The 19,678-nt window shown below is 41.3% G+C and overlaps 1 protein-coding gene across 6 annotated transcripts in view; it reads left to right on the forward strand.

Moving 5' to 3' along the window:
* Nucleotides 1-19,678, forward strand: part of HELZ (helicase with zinc finger) — a 122,662-nt gene that overhangs the window by 95,146 nt on the left and 7,838 nt on the right. For all 6 annotated transcript variants that reach the window (XM_083489786.1, XM_083489784.1, XM_083489789.1 and 3 more), the window contains 6 exons: nucleotides 1,287-1,494; nucleotides 5,339-5,415; nucleotides 7,087-7,660; nucleotides 9,016-9,250; nucleotides 11,210-11,720; nucleotides 17,689-17,941. In XM_083489786.1, coding sequence (XP_083345912.1) covers nucleotides 1,287-1,494; nucleotides 5,339-5,415; nucleotides 7,087-7,660; nucleotides 9,016-9,250; nucleotides 11,210-11,720; nucleotides 17,689-17,941 — 1,858 coding nt within the window. The remainder of the gene's footprint in view (nucleotides 1-1,286; nucleotides 1,495-5,338; nucleotides 5,416-7,086; nucleotides 7,661-9,015; nucleotides 9,251-11,209; nucleotides 11,721-17,688; nucleotides 17,942-19,678) is intronic.

Raw genomic sequence — 19,678 nt, forward strand, 5'->3', positions numbered from 1 at the left:
AGCGGCGGCAAATGGCACACAGTGGTATAAAAATCTCCCTTAAGGTTGCTCGGATGTGTAGGAAGGGAAGAGCTGCACAGGCTGGTGGCAGAGCGCATGATTTGCATACTGGAAACTCCAGCTTCAATCCCTGGCATCTCAAAGTAGGGCTGGGAGAGAACACGACTGAGTTAGATGGGCCCAGTGGTCTGACTCAATATTAAGGCACCTTTATTAGCAAGGGCGAGGCGCGGGTGGCGCTGTGGTCTAAACCACAGAGCCTAGGGCTTGCTGATCAGAAGGTCAGCAGTTCAAATCCCTGTGATGGGGTGAGCTCCCATTGTTCGGTCCCTGCTCCTGCCTACCTAGCAGTTCGAAAGCACGTCAGAGTGCAAGTAGATAAATAGGTACCGCTCCGGCAGGAAGGTAAACGGCGTTTCCGTGTGCTGCTCTGGTTCGCCAGAAGCGGCTTAGTCATGCTGGCCACTTGACCTGGAAGCTGTACTCCGGCTCCCTCGGCCAATAAAGCGAGATGAGCGCCACAACCCCAGAGTTGTTTGCGACTGGACCTAACAGTCAGGGGTCCCTTTACCTTTACCTTATTAGCAAGGGCAGTGAGAGCCAGTGAACCAAGGATACGTCTCCCAGAGAAACAACCAGACCAGGATCAACAGTTTTGAGAGGCAGGGAAAATGCCATAAGGGAGCAGTCCCCAAACCTGCCATATTGGAAGAAGTGGGTGCAGGCTTGTAAATGTGAGTGGCAGCTAGGCTGGGGTAAATGCCCTTGGAGGTAACTGAGGTAGATCAGGGCCTCTGGACTTGCCACTCCTCCACTATTGAGGTTTGTTGATTTGAAGAATGCTTGCTTGTGCAGTGGTACGTAGGTTCCCGAACTCTATCCATTCTGGAAGTCCGTTTGACTTCCAAAACATTCGCAAACCAAGGCGGAACTTCTGTTTGGCTGATTGGCGCCGGAAACAGTGTCGACAGCTGAAACAGACATTTGTCTTCCAAAATACGTTCACAAACTGGAACACTTACTTCCGGGTTTGCGATGTTCAGGAGCTGATTTGTTCAGGAGCCAAGCTGTTCGGGAACCAAGGTACCACTATATTAGGTTACCAAATGAGTTTGCCATTTCAAAACGTGCCCTTTGACTTTTGAAAGTACACCCCCCCATTCGTTTGTGCTAGTTATTTTGGGAGATTAAATGGATCCTCTGTTTTCCCTGGCACTGTATATTTTTCCAAGTGTGCATTCTTACAAAGATGTAAACAATACTGTTCATATTTATTTATCACATAGGTACCATGGACAGGATATCAGAGTAGGTTTGCAGTTGACCCTCGAATCATTACTCATCAAGCAGCCATGGCATATAATGTGAATATGTTACAAGCACATGGACGTGGGTCTCCTATACCCTATGGTCTTGGACATCACTCACCCGTTAGTATAGGGCAACAGCAGCTTCAACATTCAGATAAAGAGCAACTTGAACAAAATCGAAGCAGTAAGTTTTTGTTTTTCAAATTCTTAAGCGGGGCAACGTGCTTCCACCTTGGTACACTTCATCCTTAAATACTTTGCTAATTCTGGGGGACGTGGAATTTTCAGCTTTACTTAAATATACTCCAGTGAAGACTGGCATATAATATGTTGTCATATCTTATAGTTTATGGGAGGATGGCTGTCTAATGAATTAGTATGGAAGGTTTTAAAGGGGGATTAGACAAATTGATGAAGGATAAGGCTATCAGTGGCCATTAACCCCCATGGATATGTTCTACCTGCACAGTCAGAAGCGGTATGCTTCTGAATGCCTGTTGCTGGAAATCACAGCAGAGAGGAGAGTGCTGTTGTGCTCAGGTGTCACTTGTGAGTTTCCCCATGGCATCTGATTGGCCACTGTGAGAGCAGGATGCTGACTAGCGGCCATTTGGCCTCACTTCTATGGTCTTATTGCAGAGATGGAAGCTGCATTCACATTCTTTGTACAACATCAGTGCCCTTTCCTCTGTCAGCTGCTCCCTACTGGAGGGAACCCAGGGAGTCGGTTGAAGTGGGCCATCTCTGGCTTGCAGACCATGGGTTCTCCACCCCTGTTCAAGTTTAAGCAGCTGCTATCCTTTTGTCCAGAAATAACACTACAGTGGTAGCTTGGTTGTTGAATGGCTTGGCTCCCGAACAAATCGCCTCCCGAACGCTGCAAACCTGGAAGTGAGTGTTTTGGTTTGCGAACGTTTTTCAGAAGCCAAATGTCCGATGCGGCTTATGCGGCTTCCGATCGAGTGCAAGAAGCTCCTGCAGCCAATTGGAAGCCACGCCCTGGTTTTTGAAAAGATTAAGTTTGACAACCAAGGTACCAGTGTACTCTTTCAGCAGCATCAAGGTGGTATGAGATGGATAATCTTTAAAAAAAAAAAAATAATTCCAAGCTGCAACATGAAATAAATTTAGTGGCTCTACATTCCCCTGTAATACAACAGGGAAAGGAAAAATCAGCAAATGGTGGCATGTTGCAGGAAGGTGTCCCATTATATACAGAGTGAGCCTTGAAATCCTGTAGCAGGCCTTCAGCAGAAGTATAGCTGCTGCAATATACTCCTCAATCATTTCTTACGGACAGGATCCATCAGCACCATTAGAACAGTAATTAATTTAGCAATGCATATCATTCTCAGAATTGTAACCTAAGTATCTTTTCAGAGGTTTTTTTTTTTTTAGGACAGTGGTATAAAAATGTCCCCAAATGTCAGATAATGGCCATGAATGATCACTGGGGCTATGATGTGCACATAGACATGCACTGCTGCCCTGTTTGTGAGTTGGAAAATAAACTACATGAGCAGTGGGATTCTCTGTTGTTGCATAATGTTCCCTGATACTCGCTGCATGTGTGCATCAGCCATTTGTTGGGGCATCAGAGGTGCCATGAGCACACCAGCGCCACTGGATTACAGTAGATACATTATTATGAAAATTGCATAAAGTAACCACTTCTAAATAAAAATGACAAATAGCGCTTGCCGTGCCCATGTTGGTAGCTCCATTGCCTTCCAAAATGCAGGCTTTGGCTCAAACTGGAAAAACAAATCTGACATATCCATTATGAAACAATAAGCACAAAACTCCATAATATCATTAGCATAAAATCTATTTCAGAGCAAGACAGCTTTTTAATGCTGAAGGACTGAGCGCTGTATCGAAATTGAAATTGCTCTGATTCCATTTGTGCTGTTAGGATGACTTCCCTTAAAGCTATGCAGCTCAAAAATCTGCCTCATTAAATCTCTGAAAAGCAGAGTTATCCATGTGTTGAGAGCTCAGGGTACTGAGGTGCATAACTGAAAAGCTTCCTGTATCCCCCAATATCATAGACATATGAGCTGTCACAGTGTTATGCCTGGCAAAGATGTTATTCAAAAGTTAATTGGACACTAACTAGTTCATGGATATAGTCAAGAGAAGAAACTTAATTTAGATTCATGAAAGCAAGGATAATTCCAGAAGCAAATATGACGTGCCACCCTTAATTTCTTCCATAGTAATTTCCATAGTGGAAGAGGACAGAATACACTGGAAAAATACATTTGAACGGGGAAGTTAAATTTCCTGAACTTTTAATAGTGTAGCTGGGGGAGGATAAAGGAAATATTGTGAAATTCACTGAACACAATCTTCTGTCTCTCTGAAGAAAATGTCTGTCCCTGAACTCTGATTTGGGTTTGTCTGTGAAAGGTGCTAAATACCACCAATTTATTATAATTTAAGAAGCACAAGAGGCCTCTATTTTCACACAAGTCAGATTTAATTCTTTATTTACTCAATATATCACCAAGCACCAAAGAACGAGCAAGTAAACTTCAAGGCTAGTTTTTCCTGCAGATGAAACTTAGCATTGTGAACTTTTAAAAATAATGTTTGAAGTCCTGAATAAAAGGTAAGCAACTAGTTTAAAAGAGTTAAAGGTTTCAGAAGTGAAGGCGCTAGGGGCTCTTGCACTCTTTGGAGGTCTTTAAGCAGAGGCTTGACAACCATATGTCAGGAGTGCTCTGATGGTGTTTCCTGCTTGGCAGGGGGTTGGACTCGATGGCCCTTGTGGTCTCTTCCAACTCTATGATTCTATGATTCTATGATTCTAGGTCCTGCTTGCAGCCTTCAAATATGCATCTCCTTGGCCACTGTGAGAACAGGATGCTGCCTAGATGAGTCCTTTGCCTGATCCCAAAATGTACTTATGATCATCTTGCAGCAGATTTTCTTACAGAGAAAGGAGCTGCAATTGTGCACTTTCGTGAATTCACTAATGCACGGACCTCTCTAGTTGGTATATCCTGGTCCGGAAGCGACTGCAGCTGAAGCTGATAAAACACACTTCTGGCAGCTGTGGCCTCTGCCTCCAGTAATAATCTAGAATCTAGAAGTACCCCCAGATTCAGGACCTTCCTTTTCAGCGGGATTTCAGCTCTGTCTAGGGCAGGCAATTGACCAATTTATCATGGCATACAGGGTATGTTTAGAGTATTGCCTGGCAGGGAGAGGGCAGGAAAGTACAGCTTTGTTTGCGCACTGATAGAAGGATTTCTGAAAAACTTAAAATCAAAAAGATTTTAAAGGGAAAGCATCTACAAAAACTCATCTTGAACAACTCATACTAATAATATCTTTTGCTCCTAAATCTACAGACAAATAGAATTCCAGCCTCCTAATTTCAAACCATGCTAAGAAATTAATCTGTTTTCTTAATATGATCTTACAAAGCATGGAAATCTTAGAGCAGTAAGAAAATGTGAAAACATTTTGTCTTTCCTATCTCTCTGTATTAAAGTTACAGGAGCCAGAGGCTTATGCTAATGAGTAATTGCTACATAATTAGGAGAATGAGGTAGTCATCTCTGTTCCAGCTCATGGAGAAATGGGGAAAAAAATTGACCTGAACTTTTCTTCAGTTTCTCAAATCCTCAACTATGTAGTGGCTAGGGATATTAACAGGAACCATGTGTATATGGATGAAACAGGGATCACAGATGGTCTTCTTCGGGGATTCGTGTACTGAAATGGGTCAAGCACATGACCCCAAAAGGTTTCTTAGCTTTTCTGAATTGTCACCTATGCATTGTCTTATAAAACTCAAGTGTAAGGATAATTATGTTCTGGAATACGAAATACTGTATATGATTAATAGCAGCAGGAGAATATAAAACACCAGAGTTCTTTAATGATTATCAGCTTCAGCAACAAGAGAAGATAAAATACCATCATTCCTTAATGCGTCCATGGGTGGGTATCATCCTATCTGAGCTATGAGAATGCTTTAATTTTGTTTTTGGTAAGTAAGTATTTTATATATTTAGGTAAAAATGAACCTAGTGCTGGACCTGAACTCAATAAAATCCGGACACCTGAGAAGAAACCCATGGAAGCCAAACAGGTGTGTGGTCTTTATTTTTCTTTCTTGTCTTCTTATATGGGCTACTAGTTATTTCCCATAACACATGAAGTGACAGAAAGGAGGTCATCCCAGATGAATCAATTCATAGAAGAGGTAGGACACTAGGGATAACAAATCAGTAATGTGTTGGCTATAGACTTCACTTTTGATGGCCATAAGGTTCTTTCCATCCATGGAAGGCTTTTGATTCAGCAGAGGAATTCTTGCATGGAGAACAGGCAGGTGACTCCCTTTTTCTACGGAGAACTTCAGCATTCTATATAATACATCCTACTTAATTGGCTGATCTATGTTTGAAAAAGTGGGATGTTTCAGGATTCTCTCCATTACAAAATTGGCCTTCCGTGCCTTACAGAATTTACATCAGATATATAATGAGTCCAGACTAGAAAGGTTTTGTAGGCTGCTCTTTAGAACTTGCTAGCATTAAAAAAAAGGTTACCAAGAATTTTGACAGTTGCTATTCTTTAACTTTTCTGTGCTGTTATTTTTTATCTATGTTTTAGTTCCCTATTACTTAGTGCTGATTTTTTTAAATTAAAAAACAACACTAAATCATGTCCAAAATATTTGTGCTTGCCCAACCACGAGACTTACTGATTTTAGAAGTAATTGGCGAATGCTCCTGCAGCTCTGCTCCCAATTTGCTCTGAAAGTTTGAGGGATCCTCTAGAATAGTCCAATGCCCTGAGCATGAGGCGCCTCTGATGGATCCAACTCACTTCCTCAAAGAGAAAGCACCCATTCATTTGTGGAATAGTTGGTCTCTATCCAATCTAATACATTTCAGTATTTTAATTAACCTTTCAACTTATTGAGGAAGTAAATACTCACACTTGTATGAGTAATTCAAATAAGCCTCATCTTCCCCAGCCCCCAGAAGAATATTGTCAGATGGAAAAGGTGGGAGAATAGACTCTTAGGAACAAAGTCATTAACTGAGTGGGACGACCTAAAGCAAATTGTTTAAGTCTTGCAGATAGATAATTGCATTTTGATTATATATTTGGTCCTTTTGTCTAAAAGCACAGGTAAAAAGCATGGAACCTGACAGTTGTTTGTCTCTAACTAAGTTAAATATGATCACAAGCAAGCAGCTGGTTATTCATTTATATTACAAAAAGTAGTTGCTGGGGTGGATTTCAGTGATGAGAAGGTCTGGATGTTAAGGAAGGAATTCAATATAGCACTATGGCAATTCTTCACTCAGTGCAAACTTTTCAGTGAAGGATTCTGCTAGTGGGACTAGTTAGCTGAATACCACCCATAGTTTAAAACTAGAAGGGCACAACTGCCGCTGGTCTTTGTAACATATAATTACCATAGTAGTTATTTAAAAAAAATAGCATAGAAAAATGTTCAGATTCACAAAATACACGTAGGCAGTTTCAAGTCAAGTAGAATTATCAGTGAAATGTGTTTTTAGTTACACAATAAAGAAGAGAATATATAAGTTTTACGGTGCTCTTTCTTCACTTACGGCCTTGTTCTTCCCACCTTCGTTAGATTTCACATGCCTAATTCAGTGTGAAAGTAATTAAAGTGTTAAAAGTAATTTGCTTGGTACAGTCATACAGCTTGCAGGGATTTTGTTGGCTATGTTTTCTTAAATGATTTTTAACTCAAAGTAATTTGTGTAATTTTCTCCAGGTTGACTTAGAAGCAAATTCCCAAAATAGAAGCCCGGAGTTGCGTCCCAGCGCTGCTTATCCTAATTCTAAATTTCACCGCAAAGATAATCTTAACCCCCGGCAGCTGAATCTCCACCTCACCCCTCCACATGCTCAGTACGCTGTTCCTAATCGCCACTTCCAGCACCTGCCCCAGATTCCAAGGCAGCCATACCCTTTACCACAACCGCAGAACCCTTTGAGTCAACAGCAGAATCATTTGTCTGAGCAGCAAAACCAAATGGATCCACAGCAGAACCAGATAGCCCAACAGCATAATCATTTAAATCAGCAGCCACTGCAGACACCCTCACAGCTTTCCCCAGCCTATCAAACGGGCCCCAACCAGTCGTTCTTCAAAAACCCAGTCCCACACAGACCTCATTCCCCTGGTGTAGTAGACACTGTGATTTCAGAGCAACACCCTCCATCTCTGTTACAAGAAGTCGGTAACCCTCTGAGACCCATTGCGCAGCACAACCCAATGTTGCCACCTCACTTGAACCACTTCATTGAAGAGAATCCTCCAGGGATGCCTATAGGAGAGCAATTAGGTAGGTATTGCCGCCATGTTTCAAAGACCGAAATGGGACACAGTTGTTCTAAACTGAAAACTATGCTTATGTTTGGGGTTCGTTTGTTGTTTTCGGTAGAATGACCTTATCCCCTCACTACTGGCCACAAATGGGCCCTAAATGGTTGCTCTCATTCTCAAGTGATTTCAGTTGCTGTGGCTACACTATTTTTTATGAGCTTTGTGTGTATGTGGGTGTATTTTTAAATCTTAACTGTTCTACAGTTTTCGAGTACTTTGTTGTAGTTATCATTATTAGCCTACTCTTCTTTAAAATGGTTGAGTTATTGTTTGAACTTGCTGTGCTAGCTGGCTTGAGCTCACTGAGGAAAGGTGGATTATAAATGGTTCAAATCGTGGGTGGGAGAACCTTAGGCCCTGGGCCTCACGTGCCAAGCCTCTATATATGGACCTCCCCAGGCCACACCTCCTGCTGGTTCTGGTCTCCATCCTCCTTGAGTGTCTTTGCCTGTCTGAAATGTGTCCTTCTACTCTGCTCATGCCTGTTGCTTGCCTAGAGGGAGGATAGAGAGGGGTTTGTGCCTGTGTGTAGAATCTAGCCTACTGTGCAAAGGGAAAATTGGCATTTATTGCTCCATCCACTAATTAAACCACATTTCAAATATAGCAAGTGGTTTAAAAAATGTACTGCTTTTAAATAATCCATGCATAAAATAGACTGCAGTCAAAGTGCTTAAGCTAACACATACACTAGGGAAGGGTGGGAGAGAGTATGCTCATTTTGAACTGGCCCTGTGAGAGATTACTGTAAAATAAAGAGATGCTGAGACCCCTTTTGTACGCTGTGTTAGTAATATTATATTTTAGATTATTACTGTGTCTCAGACGTGTAGAATCACATTTATGTAAACAGACTTTCGGGTTCGGCGATATATTGATATATTGTCCCAAACTGGTTCGAAGTCCACATCGTATTGTTTACGTAATTTTTGACCTGGCAATATATCGCAAATCATGATGCGTGTGTGTGTGCTATGCAAAAATCACAATGTGGGGGAAACCATGAAGCCGGCCAATGCCTCTACATAGCTCCATTCTTATTTCAGACACTGTGATATATTGGCATATCACAATGCTGGTGAGGTATCACGATGCTGAAAACCAGATATTGCCTTGCCCTAACAAGACACAGGGCAGGTAAGATATATTTCAGTGTAGTACTATGTCAAAGGTACCACAAGAAGCAAACTTGGTACCAAAGGTGTTTTGATATTGTTTGTACAATTGCCATATGATATTGTGAAATGAAGTTTTCTGACATAAGCATCTTCAGTACAGAAGCTGGGTAATTTTCCCCCCAAAAATGTTTTGCAGATCGTATTCATGGAAATTTAGCTTTGGAAACCTTAAGGCAACAGCAAGCAAGACTACAGCAATGGAATGAGCATAACGCCTATCTCAGTCAGGGCAATATTCCTTATTCTCACCATCACCATCCTCACTTATCCCACCTTTCTCAGCAGCCAATTGGATTGCATCAGCAGCCAGTTAGGGCAAACTGGAAACTTGCCAACAATGTAGAAGATGAAACTGAGGCAACGTATTCAAGGTAATTGTGGAAAGAATTCTCACAGTGTAGCATTTAGGTGGAAATGGGACATGGGCACTTTTCATTCTGCCTTAGAGGTGAAAGGGTCCACTTGGCCTATTCCATGCTACAAGGAGGTATCCAAGTTGTTCCTGGAATCCAGAAACTCTTAATTCTTAGGGTCCAGTTCTAGGAGGCTCATTTCAGGTGCCTAGCTTGAATGGGATTGACTTCAAAAAAGGGCTGAGAGTGCTGTGGCTCTCTTCACAAACATGGTTTTGACAGTGAGCACTTGAACCATGAGCACTGGGGAGGGGCAAGGATTAAATAAGAATCAGACCGGGAGAAGAGTGATGTCTCAGTACAGTGGTACCTCGGTTTTTGAACATAATCCATTTCGGAAGTCCATTCCAATTCCGAAACATTCAAAAACCGAAAGCGGAATTCTCAGAACAGAAGCCTCAATACAGAAAATTCAAAATGGAAGCCGCATTTTCTGTTCGAGTTCCGAGGCACGTTCAAAAACCGAGACGTTAGAGTTCCGAAATGTTCTACTACAGAGGCATTCGGAAACCAAGATACCACTGTACACAGCATCCAGCCTGTCATTCTTTATAGTAGCACCCCAAATGTTCACATTAAGAATAATGGTGGTTCTTTTATGGCGTTGGATACTACAGTACAGTAGTAACATGTTAAAAGTCTCCTGGCACTGAAAACAATATATTGCTGAGATATATCAGAATTTCTGCCATTTGCACATTATAAATAGTAGATAAGATAAGATTGAGATAGCTTTGCAGGCAGATGCCAACTACAACAACTTTGCGGGTCATTAAAGAAAGCATCAACTTCACTTGCCCTGTGAAAAGGAGCGTTGTTGAAATTTACTAGAATAATTTTTTTATTCGCAGCCTTTATGTCTCAAGAGCTTAGGCCAGGTAATATCAAACAGATGGGTTGACAATCCATAGAGGGTTTGCAAATTGAACCTTTGGAAGCAAAAAAAGGATAAACAAAGAGAAAGGGAATACTTGTTATGCATTTGTATACATATAAAGCAAGCCAGTCTCTTACCATTCATACTCAGCTACAATCTGTATTTGGATTACCACTGCAGAGTCTGTACTTTTCTTCCCATAAAGCAACTGCACTATGCCTTCACCCCTTTTTATTTTTTTTTATTTTAAAAAAATGTTATGGTTCTAATTTTGGTTTTGGTAACATCCTTGGGAGTTTTCACAGAGTGAGTTGTTTCATGCTTCGTGTGAAAATCACTACCTCCAATGAAAGGTTGGATTTAGCAGCTGGATATGTTTTGTGGGGGCACTTTCAAACATGTGGTTTCTCATGTGAAAGTGGAGGTTGTGCTACTTCGTAGAAGTGTTGTATAACCCCAGCACAGACAGTTTGTATTGGCCTAAACATATTGCAGTTTTTCAGTTAAACAAGAAATGCCTTACAAGTTATTGTCTAGATTTCTAATGGTTCCACCCACTGCTTTAAGACTGTTTTTCTGCTTTTGATACTGTTTTTCTTTTTCATTGTTCAGAATTTCTGAAAAAAAGCTTTAAAAAACCTATGCACGCCCCCAGATCCGGGTCCAGATTTTTTTGATAACTACATTTAAATGTAGATTGTATTGTGATCCTTGTACAGTGGTACCTCGGTTCTCGAACGTAATCTGTTCCAGAAGCCCGTTTGGCTTCCGAAACGTTCGAAAACTGAGGCGTGGCTTCCCATTGGTTGCAAGAGCTTCTTGCAGTCAGCGGAAGCCGTGTCTCACGTTTGAGTTCCAAAAAACACTCAAAAACGGAAGCATTTACTTCTCGGTTTTCACCGTTCAAAAACTGAAGCGTACGACAACGGAGGCGTTCTGGAACCGAGGTACCACTGTAATGCTGCCATTTCTCTTGAATGCGATAACATTTTACACTCCTTTCATTTCTAATCTGAGCAATAATTATTTTCTTAACGTAGGCTCCAGGATTTTCTCCGAGAACTATCACACCGCGATCAACATGAAAGCAGGGACCTAGTTGAAATGCCGCCACCTCAGTCGAGACTTTTGCAATATAGACAAGTACAATCCAGAAGCCCACCAGCGCTCCCTTCCCCTTCGTGCAATTCAAACCACAGTGGCCACTTTCCTAACTTCTCAGAGAACAGAGACATTGAAGTATCTAACAACCCAGCATTTCAGCAGCATCTGCCTCAAATGTACAATCCCCCTTTCTCAATGCCATCGGAACACATAAACCCCCCTTCCCTGAAATACCTGCAGCCTGATGGATCATGGACTTATGCTAATCTACACCAGAGTCATCTAATGGGGCAAGGCTTTCATTACGGTATACCTCCATTGCCTCATAGATCGCAGCAGAACCCTTTTATCCAAATACAGAACCATCAGCACACAGTTGGTCAGGAACCATTCAACTCCCTCACTTCGCGAGCAGTGTCTGCTTCTTCGCTGCACAGCTTAGAAGAGGTAGGTTGGTCATGCTTACTTCCTGTTTAGAGTGAATAGTAACTAGATTTAATAGTAGCAAATGCAAGCTGATTAAAAAAAAGGGAGTCAGCGTAATAGATGGCTACTGGCAATGTTGGAATGAAATCACGACAGACGAGTAGCAGGTGTCATGTGAGAGGCGTCTCTGGAGCAAGCCCCGAGAACTCTCTTTTATTGAATATTACAAACATTGCCACAGGTGTGCTCGTTGCTGATTGGTTGATACAAACACAAAGGAACTTGTTGCTGATTAGTTAACACAAGTACAAGGCAAGGGTTACCTATAGGCATTAATCACCAATAGATTAAAGGCTGGGAAAGGGAGCACAGAACTAGTCAGGCATGAAACCTCCTAATTAAATTATAACTAATGATTAATATAGCATGACTAAAACAATTACTAATGATTGATCATAACATGAAAGAACATAACAATCGAGTTCCGTAAATGTGGTCAGCTATGCATTAAGAACAGGTCATAGTGTTTTCATAAACTTAAGATGAACTGAGCATCCTAGGGAAATAAGGGAATGTCTTGGTATTTAGAACAGGTTGTTATTTAGAACAGCAGAGAAAAGCTTGGAAGCGAGACTTCCCAGAATGCCAGAGAAAAGAAGCAGGACTTCCCGTAATGCCACAGTTATGTGCAGAAAGAGAACTTCCCTTCTAGGCAAGGTCTTGTATCATTTTCTGGATTCCACTGTTGAGGGTTTTACACCAGCTGCTGTCACTTTAATTTCATTATGAACAGTTACTATATTTTTATCTTTAATACACGTCTCCTAGGATTGCTGGATAGTGATTATTGTTTTCAGGATATGAAAAGCTACCCTCACATATACAATTTAATTTCTTCTTCCAGTTCTGGTTTTGGATATGTGTCCGGATGAATGAAACTTGTAGAAATTAGCAAACTAATATCTTATTTATTAAGAGTATATGCATCATACATTATTTCAAATCAATTTACTATTTCAAAAGAATATCCAGATTTAATATAGCTCAAACCATTAAGCTAAAACAAAACATACCATCAAGACATGTTACATGGGTCAATATCTTATTAGTGAGGATCAGCCCCCAGTTTGAATCATAAAGCACATCCCTTTGATCTGTGCATTCAAGCCCTAATTGAGCATGTCCTGGCAGAAATATAAAACACATTTGTTTGGATAATGTACGATTAACAAATAAAAGTGAGGTTAGGTTCAAAGATGTACTTCTGCATGTGAAACATCTTTGAGTCACGGAAGGACCATTTCACTGGAGCTCTGCGTGGAAAAGCGAAATTAAATTCAAATATATTCTTCTGGTCACATAAGGCTTGAGGAAGCTTGAGAACTGTGGCAGAACTTGCCTATTATAGCAATCTGCTTCTAGTGGTAGAAGAATACTGATACAGTGGTACCTCGGGTTACATACGTTTCAGGTTACATACGCTTCAGGTTACACACTCCGCTAACCCAGAAATACTGCTTCAGGTTAAGAACTTTGCTTCAGGTTAAGAACAGAAATTGGGCTCCGGCGGCGCAGCAGCAGCAGGAGGCCCCATTAGCTAAAGTGGTGCTTTAGGTTAAGAACAGTTCAGGTTAAGTACGGACCTCCGGAACAAATTAAGTACTTAACCCGAGGTACCACTGTAGCTGTTTTCTTTTCCTCTTGCCTTCTTTCTGTCTAACCCCCCACTGTGGTTGTTTTATTATTGACAAGCTCCCATCCCAAAACACAATGACAGTGACTCTTACTTGAAAGCAAGGAAAAGGTCTTTTATTCAAGCCAACAGCCTTAGAGGCTCAGCAGCCAACAAGGCCTAGAAATCCAGATTCCAAGGGTCATGAGCAAGGCAAGAGATGGATAACTGAATGGAAGCTGGCTATGACTACATAATTATATCTAGGTGCATGCCACTGACGACCAGTTCAACTAGATTCCCCAGTATTATCCTTATCGTTCAGGTTCGGTAAAATTAATATACCACTTCTGTGCAGTGGTATTGCTACCACTGGAGGATTATGGGAGCCTCTAGTACAGTGGTACCTTGGTTCTCAAACTTAATCTATTCCGGAAGTCAGTTTGACTCCCGAAACCATTCGCAAACCAAGGCGCGGCTTACAATTGGCTGCAAGAGCTTCCTGCACTCCAGCAGAAGCCGTGTTGGATGTTCAGCTTCTGAAAAATGTTTGGAAACCATAACAGTTATTTCTGGGTTGTTGGTCTTTGGGAGCCAATTTGTTCGTCAACTAAGCTGTTCGAGAACCAAGGTATGACTGTACTCTATACTCTTCCCATTGCTCTTGCTTACTTTGAGGAGGGTGATGAATTGCAGCATGTGTGTTTTAGTATTTAGGAACTATGTGCTAATGAAGGTTGCAGAGGTTTTTCATGGACTTGGCATACACTGTAGAATGAGATGCTGTGCCATTATGATGAATTCTAATTGTGCTGATTAGAACCAAAGAAAATTATCAGGACCACAGCTTGTGATCATAAATGCCAGAACATCTCTGTGCTGTTTTGATGCCGAGTTGTTATTATTATAATAACCTTAAATCTCTGTTTTGCACCTCATCTGGGGACTCCGCATCAGCCATAAAGGGGAAAAACATTTAAGATACATACTGATCTGGGCGAACTAGGAAAATAACTGCTACGAATACTATTAATTTCAGGCTCTTTCAGAAACACAGTTGGGGACCAAGAAATTGCTGATTGACAGACATAGGAACAAATCTTCTGCACATAAATATTTGCTTTTATGTTTAGAATCGGGCTCTTCGAAATAAAAAAGACACTACTGTTTTGGTTTTTTTGCCTTCTAATACTCAAAAGCTTAGGTATTTTGATTCTTAATAAAATAAAAGATTGCTTTTTACAGAGACTGAAGTCACATTAGAAGGGCATTTTACTGCCAGTGACAGAACAGAAAGTGGCATCCTCCCTCACCAAGTCAAGGTGCATAAGTCCCTTCTTCCTAATCTACAGATGACTAGCCTATGGGTCACATGCAGCTCCCCCCTCCCTCCAATCCTGTGAGGCCCATTTGTTATACCCCAGTTGCCCATACCCGCCAAATGTGCCACCATGTCTATAGTTGTTTCTTCTGGAACATCCCTAATATGTTTTCTTGCCCTTAATTTTCACTTATCAGCAAGTGCTTCATGTCTTGGATGAAATATACAAAAATTCTCTTTTCTGAGGAATGAATGGTTTGGAAGTTCCTCTCCTTTCTCGTTCAGTTCACTTCTTTCCCTAGGGCATTGTCACCTTGTGCCGGGAGGGAAGGCAAAAGACGTTTGGGATTTGAATGAAAATATTGCTAGAGATGAAAATCCCGTGTCCCTTCCCATTTTGAGATAGCCAAATGAGTATACATTTTTAGGGAACTCTTTATTTATGTGAATAAATCCTTGGCAAGATAGGTCTGTAGAAATCTGTGTTAAAAGAATCCTCTGGTCCTGAAATACTAACTGCCTTGCACTTATTAAACTTTTTAGCTGAAGGCTTTCAGTCACATTCTAACTTATTTTAACAGATTAATGTGCAGATCTCACATAGTTTGCAATGAAAAGACTCTTTGAAGAAAAGATGCTAATTGTACACTTGCACATTGCAAGTTGTAAGTGTGATGCCTTTGAACGAAGTTTGGGAAACTACTGGTGTCATTGCTAGCTTTTCGGATTTTACAGAACAGGCCCCAGTTAACTAAATTTTCATGAAAAAGATATGCAGCATTTCTATTCCTCTGGCACTTGTTTTTTTAAATTCTTTTCCTATAAGCGTTTGGTATAGTATAGTATGAGAGTATCTTTAAATGCACTGATTCTTGCATCCCTCCCCTCTTCACTTCAGCTGAGCGTAGATCCATTTTTAAAGGATCTTGACTAAGTGATCCATTTGATCCATTCAAAACATGGATCCTGGTTCAGATAAAACAATGGTTAGTTTAACAAGCCAGCTGCATAATTTATTATTGGCTTGTAATGAAACTTAGAAGAGTTGTTCTAAGCTTGGATTCCTTGTTTGGATGTAATATTAAGCCAAGATTCTTTAAAACTGAAAATAAACTTTGGTGAAGTCCTGCTGTGCAGCAGCTGGAATGGGCAACGTGCTAGTCTGATGCGTCACTCAGACTTGCTGGGGCTCATCCAAGGAACACTAAACAGCAGTTTAGCATCACATGTAAACATGGCCTGTGTCCGTGTCTAGTCCCCCCCCCCCTCGATAAAGAACACAGTACTGAAGTGTTGATGGAATTTACATTTAAAACAGTTAAATCTGAATTCAGTCTGAATGTGCAGCTGATTTGTAAACCTGGTCTTGAATCCATAGTTCTCTTTAACCTTCTCAAAGCCTATCGGATTCATTTGGCATAAAATCAATCAGTACACTACAATGACCCAATAAAGGGGAGGGCACTTGATAGTTCTAATAACTAAAAGGAAAGAACAAGAAGGCGCTCACCTTGAGTTAGAAAGATCCCACCACAACCATGAGGTAGTCTCTCTCTGGAGAGTATTCTATAACTAGGGTGTCACAATGGAGAAGGCCCTCTTCCTTGTAACTTCTTGCTTCAGCTAACTAGGCGGGGAATCTGGAGAAGGCCTCCAGTGAAGATCTTAAGGGCCAAGTAGGTATATATGAGAGCAGATGATCCTTCAGGCATTCTAGCAACAAGGGCTTAAAAGCACTTTGAAGTGTACTTGCCAATTGACTGAAAGCCAATGGAGATAACAAAGGCCTTGTGGAATGTGCTGTTATCGGCCAGTTTCCATTAATAATATCACACCCTTATTTTGGGCCAGATGAAATTTTTGGACTGTTTTCAACACAGCCAAATTTCCCTGAATATGTGACTGGACACATTTGAAAACTGGCAATATTGTCTTGGATCCTAAGATAAATTAATGTAAGGAAATCCATGGAAGGAAAGTTTCCCATCATCATCTCCCCTCTGCAGCTACCTCTCCAAAAGCCATTTTGGAGGGTAGGTACCCTCTTGAACAATATGCTGGGTAACATTTACATTTGGAAACTACCACCAGACCTCATAATTGCCAAATCATCAATCTTCAGGTAAACCTTAAAGAGCAATTACTAAAAAAGAAAGAAAGGAAAAAGGATGATTTGTTTCATGTTGCTCTAAGCTGACAAAACCACAAAGGAGATGAAAATGCTATGCAATCAAGTACATCAACCCATGTTACTTGAAAAACAAGGCGTCACAAGTTCATGAAATGTCACTGAAAATTAGCCAAGTATATTTTGAGCAAAAATATTCCCCTGTGCCCTCAGCTGCTATCTTATCCACAAACGACATCAAAGCAAAATCACATTTTATTTCTATGTTCCTTTTGCTTCCTTTACCTTCTCCTGTAGAACAGAGAAATTTCAGGGAAAGAAGCCTCTGTGTGGAAATGAAAAGCGTGCGCAAAACAAAATAATGCATTTTGTTACGTTGTGTGCTTTGTGCTACCTAGAAATTATTTTCATGGGATAAATTAAACCAGTATGGATGAGCCAAAACTGCCAAGAAAATAGAAGGAAATTGCCACTGGCAGATACTTCCACGCAATTGCACCCTGGAGGGAAGTTGTAAAAGGCAAGCTTGGAAGTAGCAAAAAAGAATGGTTGCAAGACAAAGTGAGAGATTAGGAATCAATAAGTCATTGCCGAGGTTGTGGGGTGTAGATGAACACTGCAATGGGATTTAAATAAATAATTTATTTCTGCCACCATTAATATTTAACCTTGAGACATTTCAGTGGTATTTACTTGCATTCTGTCTATTTTTGTACTATCGCAAAACCAAATATTTAAACTACCACTACTCTCATGGTATTACCGTTAAAGTGATTTCAGAATGTAAGTACTGAGAATCACAGGAGGTATTTGCCACAGGTTCCATGCAAGTGACCTCTCTTCTCCTCTTTGCTTTTCTTCTACGCAGTATGAACCAAGAGGACCAGGCAGGCCGTTGTACCAAAGAAGAATATCATCTAGTTCAGCCCAGGCTTGTTCTGAAGATATAAATGCTCCTCAAGATAGCCTTGGACAGTGTAAAGAGCTTCAGGACCATAGTAACACATCTTCTTTCAATTATTCATCCCCTGAATTGTGGGTAAACTCCACCTCATCAGCCCCATATCAGAACATTCCATGCAATGGTTCCAATAGAGCAGTCCCACCAAGAGAACTCTTGGGTAAGTGATGCTTTCTCATCATTTAAAAGTATTATTAATAATATTAATTGCAATAATTTTATTATTTATACCCTGCCCATCTGGCTAGGTTTCCCCAGCCACTCTGGGCGGCTACCAACAGAATATTAAAAACACAATAAAACATCAAACATTAATAACTTCCCTAAACAGGACTGCCTTCAGATGTCTTCTAAAAGTCAGATAGTTGTTTTCCCCTTGACATCTGAAGGGAGTGCGTTCCACAAGGCAGGTGCGACTACCGAGAAGGCCCTCTCCTGAAATAATAATCATTTTATTAAGCCAACTCATTAAGAAGTTGCTGTACTATTTCTGGCTAGCAAAGTATATTCTCAGAATAAAATGCATCAACTTTTTCTCTGCATTGAAAACTTACAGATGTTTTATCTTTGGGACCAATTTCGTATTACAAATATGGTATCCTGTCATTCGCTCTTTTGTAAGATAATTTGCTGCTTACTGAAGTGGATTAAATATTGTGCATTCCAGTACAGAAATAAGGCAGTGATGCACACAATTCAGGCCTGGGTTAGACCTAATACCAAAACATGGGTTAGCATTAAAAAGATAAGCAGGCACAAACTTTGGGCTCGTGCGGTCTCCCCTTCAGTTGACTCGTCGGTTCAATCAAACCATGGTTTAATACCCTGGTTTGCAACCTAACTGTTGTTTGGACAAGCAACAGTTTCCCATATTCAGATGTTACTGGAAACTGCTGTTTGTTTAAAACTGAACAGAAGCTTTCAGCGTATTCACCTTGTCCGCAAAGGAGGAGTGGAAGCAGGAGCGCATGTGTGCATAAAGAGAAAGATAGAAAATAAGATTCAGAAACATCCAATCCTTCCTCTGTCTGTTTTTGGGGGACAGAAGGCGGGCAGGTGTGGAGGACTCCCTGGTCCTGAATGCGGTAACTGTGCCCCTGAAGGACCAGGTGTGCAGCCTAGGAGTCATTCTGGACTCACAGCTGTCCATGGAGGCGCAGGTCTATTCTGTGTCCAGGGCAGCTGTCTACCAGCTCCATCTGGTATGCAGGCTGAGACTCTACCTGCCTGTGGACTGTCTCACCAGAGTGGTGCGTGCTCTGGTTATCTCCTGCTTGGACTACTGCAATGCGCTCTATGTGGGGCTACCTTTGAAGGTGACCTGGAAACTACAACTAATCCAGAATGCGGCAGCTAGACTGGTGACTGGGAGCGGCCACCGAGACCACATAACACCGGTCTTGAAAGACCTACACTGGCTCCCAGTACATTTCCGAGCACAATTCAAAGTGTTGGTGCTGACCTTTAAAGCCCTAAACGGCCTCGGTCCAGTATACCTGAAGGAGCGTCTCCACCCCCATCGTTCTACCCAGACAGTGAGGTCCAGCGCCGAGGGCCTTCTGGCGGTTCCCTCACTGCAAGAAGCCAAGTTACAGGGAACCAGGCAGAGGGCCTTTTTGGTGCCTGCCCTGTGGAACGCCCTCCCACCAGATGTCAAAGAGAACAACACCAGACTTTTAGAAGACATCTGAAGACAGCCCTGTTTAGGGAAGCTTTTAATGTTTAATAGACTTTTGTATTTTAACATTCTGTTGAAAGCCGCCCAGAGTGTCTGAGAAACCCAGCCAGATGGGTGGGGTATAAATAATAAATTATTATTATTGTTATTGTATAAAAACATTATTCACTTTGTCTATTCCAATATAACACCCTACATATCTGTTTTCTATAAACAGAC

This window comes from Podarcis liolepis (genome assembly GCF_965112155.1).
Source record: "Podarcis liolepis genome assembly, chromosome: 2".
Classification (NCBI taxonomy): domain Eukaryota; kingdom Metazoa; phylum Chordata; class Lepidosauria; order Squamata; family Lacertidae; genus Podarcis; species Podarcis liolepis.